At 57.9% G+C, this 9,897-nt stretch overlaps 1 protein-coding gene across 3 annotated transcripts in view; it reads left to right on the top strand.

Annotated features, from left to right (window-relative positions):
• Positions 1-3,631: 3,631 nt before the first annotated feature.
• EPHB2 (EPH receptor B2) overlaps positions 3,632-9,897 on the top strand; it is a 138,053-nt gene continuing 131,787 nt past the window's right edge. For 2 of the 3 annotated variants that reach the window (XM_074161486.1, XM_074161484.1), the window contains exon 1: positions 3,653-3,716. In XM_074161486.1, the coding sequence (XP_074017587.1) occupies positions 3,653-3,716 (64 nt within the window). Of the gene's footprint in view, positions 3,717-9,897 lie in introns of all 3 variants that reach the window. The other variant, XM_074161485.1, reaches the window with a different exon arrangement.

Genomic DNA, 9,897 nt, shown 5'->3' with positions numbered 1-9,897 from the left:
GAAGCTCGAGGCTCCTCAGAACCCGAGGGATTCAGCCAGGAGCTGAAAAGCTTTCCTTTTGCATGCAGAGATGCGAGCAAGGGTGCGAATTTCCCACAGGATATCTCTCCCAGCCCCTGACCAGCCACCTGCCTGCTCATGGTGGGTCTTTCCTGTTCTAGGTGACACCAAGGGACTCACTGCCCATCCCTCCCATCCCACATTAACTGCCCTCTCCCTCAACTGGGGGATTGAGCTTGATCAAGTAGCCCCAGGGGATGGAGCTTCCCTGGACCCCAAGAAGAAGCAGCCTCTCCTGGAAGAGGCTGGTAGCTGGGGCTCCTGGGGTGATGCTCCCTCTCACTCCTGGCCCTGGGATGGCTGCACTGAGCCTTGAGTCTCTGCGTGACAGCTCTGTATCCCCAACTGCACAGATGCTGCTTCATTCATGCTGCTCCCTATTGTGTCTCCCTTGACTCCTGGCTGTCGCCTGCTGCATCTCTTTAACCTTGCAGGGAGCTAGAGGAAGCCACCTCCTCCAGGTGTGATGAGCCAATGTTTTCATGTGCAAATGAAACCTGTTCTTCCTGCACCAGGAACTGAAAATGCTACATTAAGTGTGTCACCATCAAACCCATTTTAATGCCCCCTAGATGTCATCTTTCTTGGCTCTGTCTGCCTGGGAACCGTCTTTCGATGTAAACTAACACATAGGTGCAACTCAAGTGGTGGCTGCCCCATTTTTGTAACCCCAGTGCTGCTGCTTTTCCCAGACAAGGCTTTATCTGACGCTCTTTGCAGCAGGGTTTAGGTGTCCTGTGACGGTGCTGCCCAAGGGATAGATATGGGCAGCAACAACCAGTATAACCAATGCACCTTGCCTCCCAAGGTGGGACCAGCTGCCCGATGGTGGTCAGATCCGTATGACAGTGCTGCGGTCACTTGTCACCAGGTGGCAGCAAGGAGAGCATCAGCTCACACTGTCGTGGCTAGCTGAGGACAGCAGCGAGGATGTGCACCTCTCCCTGGTCCACCACCATCCTCCATGGAGACCACTAATTCTGGTACAGAATGAGAGAAAGGTGCAGAAATGACATTGGAGGAGGTCCGGCATCACTCACCATGGTGTGGTGCTTTGTGGAACTTGCTAGTCTGCTCGGAGCTGCTAGATTGGTGACCAGGGAAGCTTGTGGGCTTCAGAACAGAAGGTGGAGGCTGGTAGCACCCCCTACATTGGCAACAGCAGGCTTGTGAAGGTAGCTCTGGGCCCTTGGCAGGCCTTCCTGTGGATGCCGAAGGGATGCAATAGTCAGAGAAAGCCCTTTCTGGGAGCAGGGTGAAGGCATGAGCTCACAGGGGCTCACAGTTCATGACTGACTCAGAAGAGCAACTTCAGGGGGCAAACTGGACTCCAAGAAGTACATAAGATCTTCGAAGTCATTGTGGTGGTCAGGCAGTAAGTCCGTGTAGTCCAAGGTCCCATCTTCAGCAGCAATAGCCTAAGGGGCAGCTCAAAGGATCCGAAGAAGAGATAAGGTCTCAACTGACTGTTCCCTTGGGACAAAATTCCCACTGTGTCTGGCACCAACACTCTTGAGATATGCAAGAAAATCCTGAAGGTCTGGGTGGACCTGGCAAACAGACAGGGCTGCTGCTTGCTCTTGGATTCTAGATTCTCACTTTGGAGAACAGGGTGGATCATCTGGGCCATACCTGGCTAGGGCCTTGCAGGACACATCGACAGCCCTGGGGTCCAGAAGGATTCAAATGATGTTTTCAGGAATTTGGAAATGGTGAGTGTTTTCTAACATCTGATGGTAAATGCTGGGTGCTGCAGAGCAGGGGGGAGTGAGGGGACCATTACAGAGCCTGGGAAATGGGGGAGCGCCTGGATGGTGGGTAGCTGCTGGGGGTACTTGGGCTCCTTGCTCTGCAGAGGAACATGTCTGGAGGCAGGAGCAGCAAGACTGTCCATGCGAAAGTGAACCCTAAGGAGGCACTGAAGACAAAAGCTTCTCCACATACTATGGAGCTGGGCTACAGGATTCTCTGGAGGCTGCTGCGTTGGATGTGGGGCCAACCTGTATGACCAGTAACATATGCAGTGATAGGAGCTCTCCAAGGGGAGCAGAACCTGCAGTTGGCCACGCTGAGTTGGGGAAGCTCATTTGGCTCACGCGTATGGCCAACCCCATCAGAAAGCCTTGACTTCCTCCAAACACACCTGTGATTGGCAAGAAATGAGTCACTTTTGATGAGTCAAGGCAAGGAACCCAAGATGTTCAAGCTGCTGTTGCGTATTTTTTCAGTGTCTTAGACACTTTGGTGAGTTGAGGGGCAGGGAGCCATGTAGGCAGTCCAGTGGCTCTTCAGCTCTTGGCCTGTGAACCTTGCAGAGCTCATATAGAGCTCCACGTGCAGGGTGTGACCTTCCCTGGGAAGACCCTCCAGGACACACGTGAGCTTTCTGTAGGAAGCATTTGATCCCCCCTCCCAGCCAGAAGAAACAGAGGCAGAGCTGTGGGAGATGAGCAGAGGGGCACTGCAGGGTACAAAGTCTACGCCAGCGGGTGGGAAAGGGTGAGGAGGAGACATTGGGGCAGTGGCAGAGAGGACGTGCTGAGGCAAACAGTCCTGGTAACGGTCACACATGGCCTGAGGAAGGTTTGGCTCATGAGGTGCCCAAGGGGCAGATTTGGCTCCCAGGTGTGTGGGGAAGTTGGGGCTGTTGGGTGGTGTGATAGAGCCGGGTCTCAGCTTGCACCTTCTGGGAAAGTCCCGCTTGACCCCATCTGGTGGGAACGGGGCTTGGAACCAACTCACAACTGCTCCATACGGGAAAGGAGGGACCTCCTGCTCCCGCCCCACCGAGGCTGACTCCAAGGGACCGGGGGGAGGTCAGGGCCGCCCGGACCCCGCCAGCAGCAACGCACGGATTTTGCTAACTCCTTTTTTTGTGTGGCTGGTTTTTTGTCCCGCTGGACATGTCCCCTTTTTCTGCCGGCCCCTGCCCGCAGCCAGCACCCTCCCCTCCGCCTCCCCCCGCGCTGGGCAGCGGCGGGGGCCCGGCGGGATGCTCAGCCCGGGGCCGGCGGGGCCGGAGCGGGGCTGGGGGGGCGGTGGGACGGGCGGAGGCGGGGGCATCCCCCCTCCGGGAACCCCCCCCCCCCTCCCCGGCTTTTTTCTTTTTTTTCCTTTCTTTTTTTTTTTTTTTTTTTTTTTTGCGGCGCGCCGTCAACCCCGCCGAGGCAGATTTGGGCTGAAATCACGGCTTTCTCTGGATGATCGACAGCTCCGGGAGAAACCATCGGCGGGCGGGGGGGAGCCGCCGCCCGCCGCCCGCCCCGCCGCCCCCCCGCCGCGCCGCCGGCCCCGCCGCCGCCCCCCCGCCCCGCCGCCGCCCGCCGCCGCCGCCGCCCGCCGCCCCGCCGCCCCCGCCGGCAGCGCGGCGCCCCCGGGGCGGGGCGGGCGGGCGGCGGGGCGCTCCCCCGCGCGGCGGCGGCGGTGGCTCGGCCCGGCCGCGGCGGCGGGGCCGGCGGTGCGCTCCGTGCCCGCGGCCGTGCCCGCGCCGGCGGCGGCCCCAGCGAGGGGCTCGGTCCGCGCTGCGCCGCTCGCCCGCCGCCTCCATGGAGCGCCGGCCGCGCCGCCTCTGATGCCCGGCCCGGCGCGCACCATGGGGCCGCTGTGGCTCTGCTGCCTGCCCCTCGCCCTCCTGCCCCTGCTCGCCGCCGTGGAAGGTAAGGGGGGGCGGCGGGGGGCGGGGGCCCTTCTGAGGCCGGGCGAGCCCCCCCTGCGGGTCTTTTGCCCCTAGAATTTTTTTTTTTTTTTTTGGGGTGGCACTTCGTCCCCCGCCCCCCCGACTCCCCTCCGCGGCGCTGGAGGGGAGGCGAAGTTTTTGGGGAAGTGCTGCCCCACCTGGAGGTGTTGCCGCCGGAGCCCGGTGCGGGGCTGGGGGCCCCTCGTGTCTGTCTCTGCGTGTGTGTGTGTGTGTGTGTCCCACTCCCCCTCCCCAAACCCTCCCCATCGCCGCGTTGCCCATCTCTCCGCCATCCCTTCGCCAAGGTGGGCATCCCTCCCCGGCACCCCCGCAGCAGGTCCCCGGGTGCGGGTTGGGTACCGCGGAGCCTCTCTCCTAGGGATGCCCGGGCTTGGCCACGTTGTGCCCGCTGCTGCTGGCCGGGAGAGGCTCCGGGGCGCACCTCGACAAGGCCTTGCCGGCATCCTGGAGCTCATGGCCGGCTCCCCGGTGGCGGCGTGGCTTTCCAGGCGTCCCCGGGAGGAGCCGGGCTCCCCGCCGAGTTCCCCCGGTGCTCAGACAAAGCAGAGCCCGGCGGCAGGTGGGGGGCTCCTGCGGGGTGGGTGCGCGGGGAAGGGGCAGGGTGGGAGCCCCGTGGTGGGGTCTGGACAAGGGGGGCGAGACGTCTTCCCGCTCCCCAGCCCATGTCAGCCATGCCTGCCCTGCCTCCCGCCTGCCCGCTGCATGGGCGCCCCGGGAAGCGCCGGAGAACCGGGCTGGGCAGGGGTGAGAGCAAGGTGTCAGGCCCCAAACCGGCTCATCCCACTGCAGCACGCTCCACGGGTGTCTGCCATCATGGGAGGGCTGTGTCCGAGGCGGCCAGGGGCTGGGTGGCTCTGCTGTCCCCCCAGCTTGGCCGGGCAGGCCGGGTGGCCGCTGCTGGCCTTGGGCGTGGAGGCGCCGGGCGGTGGGAGCTGCACGGATGGTGTTTGTCTGGAACATGGATGAGGCACCATTTATTAAGTTGGAGTTTTGGGAGATGACTCATGGGTTGGCCAGCTATACATCGTGATATTTACAATATGGGAGCTTAGCATAAATAGGACTATTTACGTTGCAGTGGAGAGCGCTAGCCAGCTATGCTATTCAAATGAGCCTAGTATGTTTTTAATTAGAGGGGGGGAGGTTGGGGTGATGAGCATGTTTGAGGGAGTATACGTGTCCTCGTGGGATGCCTGGCCTGATCCGCCGGCAGCGCTGACACTTAACGGTGGGGCTCGTGCCGGGCGGGCTTGGCCGTGTGGAGCTGATGCTGCCGACTCCGGCCGGGGAGGGGGCCCAGCGCCCTGTGCGGGAATGGGGTGACACTGCCACCCCGCACTGCCCTTCCTGCGAGCCCGGAGGAGCTGCCAGGCTGTGCCGGGGGTCGGTGCCCGGCTCCCGGGGCTCTTGTCTGCTTGCTTGAAGACATGGGTGACCTTCCCATCGCCATGGCATGAGCGGATGCATGAACGCCTGTGCTCATCCCAAGGGATGGGGAATATGTGTCTGGGGATGAGGGGGCGGCCAGTGCTGGCAGGGGGTTTCACCCACCTGAGATGATCGCCATAAGGCGTGCTCCTCCATGGATGGAGATGCTTCTGGGGACATGGTCAACGAGGCCCTGCACCGTGCTTCCAGCAGTCATCCCCATCCGGGGCTGAGCGTGTTGATTTGAGTTCAGCGGGGTCCCCCCCACAGCCCCGCTGGTGCCGCCTGCCTTCTGTGTGTGTGGCAATGGTGGCTCACAGTGTGTGGCAACCAGATACCGTCTCCCAGCCTTTCCCTCCTTGCAAAGGCTCTGGAGAGCTGGTGAGGCGAGAGCGTGTGGGACGCAGCTCCCCGGGCGCGCTTCCGCTCCTTCCTCCTCTGCAGGAGCTGCCGCTTTCCGGGGCTCCCAGGGGTGGTGTCCATCTGCATCTCTGGGTGCTCTGGGCCCCTCGGTGTGGGCAGACTGACCCCACTGCATCCCCCTGGCCACGGGGCATCTCCGTGGTGGCGATGCCCTCCACGCTGCCATCACCAGCTCCGGCAAATTCCCAAGGCCAAAATGGGGGCAAAAAAGGCTCGTTCGGGGGAAAACCGCATTCTGGTTATTTGCCCAGGGATCCTGCTCTTGAGTCCTGTTTTTAACTCTGCTACAGAGCTTGTCTGTAATGCTGGTAATTTCACTTGTCTCCTCTGTGCCTCAGTTTTCCTAATTACAAGGCGTAAAATAATACAAGCGTCTTTCCCAAGGGAGCCGCGAGGTTTTGTTAATGAACATGACAAAGTGCTTTGGGATCCGTGGTTGAAAGTGCAGTCTTAGTCAGTGCGTGTGTGTGGGGTGTTTATTTATCTACATGCTTTATATTTCTCTGTATGCTATATATTCACTTGCATTTAACAAACCTTAATTAGAAACAAAGCCGATAGGGAAGGAAATATAAACAGGAGTGTGCATGAAAATTGGAAGTTGATTACTCACTGGCCAGCAGAATGTGTGTCTCGGGCTCAGGAGGAAAGGCTGTTTGGTTAAAACTGGCTCTGTTAAAAGGAAATGTGAAAAGAACGTAAAACATAAATCAATATGGAAAACAGGGAGGTGGATGACAACGTACATAAAGCAGAGGTTAAGAATTGCGTACAGTTGTTAAGGCAGTTGCAAGGTAACGTATCTGCAGCTGAGAAAGTTCAGGCTTATAAAAGGAAAGTTTTTTGTGTGTGTGGTTTTTTTTTTTTTTTTTTTTTTAAAAAAACCAACCAGAAAGTCAAGAACAAAGGAGTCCTGGAAGGGTCTGGATCCCACACCGGTTGGTAACAGTGCCGCTATCACTAACGGCTCCTCTTTGTGCTCCCGCTGGCGTAGGCTGCACGCGTATCTGGAGCACTTGTACTTCTGAGGTATTTCTGGGGGGACCTGGGAAGGGCACTTAGGCATTTTAAAGTCAACAGCCCAGCTAACTCGCATGTGAGGGGGGGAAAAAGACCCCAAAGATGCTCTTCACCTTGTTGGAGTTAACTTTTCATAAACCTTGCGGTGCTGGCAAGTTTCCCGAGGGCTGGAGGAAAGCCAGCCCTGTGCCAAAAAATGTGAAAGGAGAAACAAGATGGCTCTAAAATCTGAGCGGGCGCAGGCAGGTGGGGGGCAGGCGGGGGGCAGGCGGGGGGCAGGCGGTGGGGAGGCTCTGATGGGCCAGTTTTGCTGGGAAGAAGCATCACAAGTGGGCGAGGGGAATTGGGGTTGAGCATCCTCCTGCGCCCGGCAGTCGTGGATCTTGGGCTGGGAGGGTGATGCTGGGCCAGGAGGGCTGTATCTCAGGCATCCCTGGGGCTGAGGTGCTGGACACCAACACCCATGCCCATCCTCCCAGTAAGCTGGAGACAGGACTTTTGTGGTCCTACATGGTCAATAATGTATTATAATGCGCACCATATACATTACACATTTATTATGTTGCATACATGTACATAATATTCAGTATATTGTATTTTATGTATGCTATAACACATTTTATTGTTAAAATACGGTCATCTCTCTTGTATGCATGTATGTGGCCTCCTCGTGTCTAGCTTCATGGTCTCATTGGAGGAAGACTTTAGCCATCTCTTTGGGTTTAGGTGTCACACCAGGGCAGCTGCTTTGACGTTGGTGCTCCAGGCAGGTGGACTGTAGGAGCTGCAGGAGCATCCCGGCGAGCCCAGCACGTTCCAGAGGGATGCAGCAGAGCAGCAGGTCCAGGGAAAAACACAGGATCTGTCAAGAAGCCGATCCATTCCGCATGTTTGAACTCCAGATCTGCAAATGCTGTCCTGAGTCCAGGCTGGAGACAAACTTTTGACAGATGGGACTGAGGCGCGGAGCAGAGACCATGGTTTTGGGTCAGTCCTGCGCTGCCATCTCCCCGCTGCTGCCTCCCCTCCCCGGCCCTGTTCCCTGGGTTAATTTTTGACGAGGTGCATTCCTTGCACCCACCTGCCCTTTGCATTACCGGGAGAGAAAACTCCTTTTGGAGACCAAATGGGTGCCCGATTTAAACGTGTAGCTGCTGTTGCAGCTCTGCTCCTCCGCTCTTACTGGATGGGAGCAGCAGTTGCTCCCAATCCCTGCTGTATTTCCAGCTTCTCTGGGTGACAAAAGCCGAGGGAGCAGATGCCAAGGGGACAGGGCTGTAGAGGATGAGAGCTCGGGACCGACGTGGCCACCAATGTCCCCCACTCCTCAGGACACCCTACAGAGGGATCTAGGGGTGCAAAGGGAATGTGGCTGTGGCTTGAGGATTCTGCCAAGGAGTTTTGGGGCTGTCCCCCAAGGATGGGAGCGGTGGTCCCTGCTGCAGATGGGCTGAGGACCTGCCTGCACTAGTCAGCAGCCATTTGTGTACACATACCTGAACAGACTGTAAAGAGAGGTGGGCACCAGCAGGGCTGCAGAACCTGCCTGGGGGGAGCTGGGTAAATAATGGATGCTGAGATACCTCCCCAGGCCCAAGTGCTTTTGTGCAAGTGCAGCCGGGAGCGGTGACAAACAAGAGTCTGAGCCCACCGCTCCTGCCCCAACACGTGCCCGCTCCCCACAGACCAACCCTGCCGAGATGGGTGCATGTGCCTGGGTCTGCCCGGGGTTCCCATCCTGTAGACAGTCCTTTTTTTACCAAGAAAGACCCCCATCAGGGGGGGTCGGCTCCCATCCTGGTTTGCAGTCCCTCCAAAACCTGGCTTCAGGCTTGCAGAGAGGCCAGGGTGAAGCACGGCTACCCGTTGGAGCGTGTCGGGATGGGGGGAGCGGGGAGATGCTGGGAGGCAAAAGTTCAGCCTTTAGATAAGGGGTAAGGACAGGGCCTCCCGTGATAAGGCGCTGACGTGTGGCGTAGGCAGGAGGGAGAGGCAGCACGCCAGGGGGGGCTTGGGAGGGGGCTCTGCCCTGGCTGGTACCCAGGGATGCAGGGAGCGTGGCGGGGGGGAGCGCTGGGGATGGGGGAGGTGGGCAGGGATCCCCTGGAGGCCGGGAGGCGGCAGCCAGGAGGGTGCGAGGAAGGAGAGGGGCTGCAGGGGGGTGTGCAGTGACATAGTGATACCGATTTTATATCGGTATTAGGCGTCTCGGGAATGTGCTGGATGGATGGCAGTTTGTGCCAAGGTGCAGCACAGGGGTGTGTTGCCCCCGCCCCGAGCAAACAGGATGGAGGCGAAGGAGTAAGTGAGGATCATGCCGTGCCGGCCGTCCCGCTCTGAATTTCCGTGCTGGGGGATGAAGGGAGCAGCGTCAGGTCTCTGCTACCCCTCTGACCCGACTCGTGGCACCAATTGCCAAGTGTTAAGGGAGATGGAACAGGCCAGGAGGACAGAAAACACAGCTATAATTGTGGATGGTCCTTGCCTCCGTAAATGTCACAAAGGGGCATTATTCAGAAATAACAATGTTAGTGACTGGGAATGATCGCAGCCCTTCGGAGATCCCACGAGAGGAGGATCTCTTGATTCAGACCTGAGCATCATGCGAGATGCGGTGCAAGGCGTCAGGGGGCAGGTTCGGTCTCCCGGTGGGCACGAGAAAGGGCTGGCGAGCTCCAAAAATTGGTGAAGCTTCAACAGTTGGTCTCATTAATGATGTTCTTTCCACCTTACCTCTCTTAGAGGCAGACCATCCGTAAAATGACCAGCACTTAAAAATACTACGCAGTAACTTTTTGTAAGTCAGGCAAAATGAAGGAGCAAGCCAAAGGGAGCAGCTAAAATAGCAAAATACTTGCACATGATGTGGGAAATTATATTAAATGCAGCTATTTAATGTAGGAGTTTTAAAAAAGAAAATAAATCTTGATTAAATGGCAAATTGAAGAAGGTCACCGGAGGTAAAAAGATGTTCTTCAGAAAGTGGAAGTGGTGTCTAAAAGGGGAAAATAGAAAAAAATCAGAAATGGTGGCATGGTGAATACAAAGCCATATATGGCAGCCTGAGAGGAGTTTGAGAAATAACTTGTGAGAAGAAACAAATTATCCACACACACCGCACCCCCCTCTCCTCCCCCCCCCAAAAAAATGAGAATCAGAAGGTTCAAACCAACCAGGACGGAGCACTTGGGGAGATGAGGAACAACTTCAGTGTCCCCCAAAAGGGCCATGACCAAGGGGCGTCCTGCCGAGGAGCTTTTCTTCCCAGG

This window comes from Numenius arquata, chromosome 20 (genome assembly GCF_964106895.1).
Source record: "Numenius arquata chromosome 20, bNumArq3.hap1.1, whole genome shotgun sequence".
NCBI classification, from domain to species: domain Eukaryota; kingdom Metazoa; phylum Chordata; class Aves; order Charadriiformes; family Scolopacidae; genus Numenius; species Numenius arquata.
This window is presented reverse-complemented; position numbering and strand designations above follow the sequence as displayed.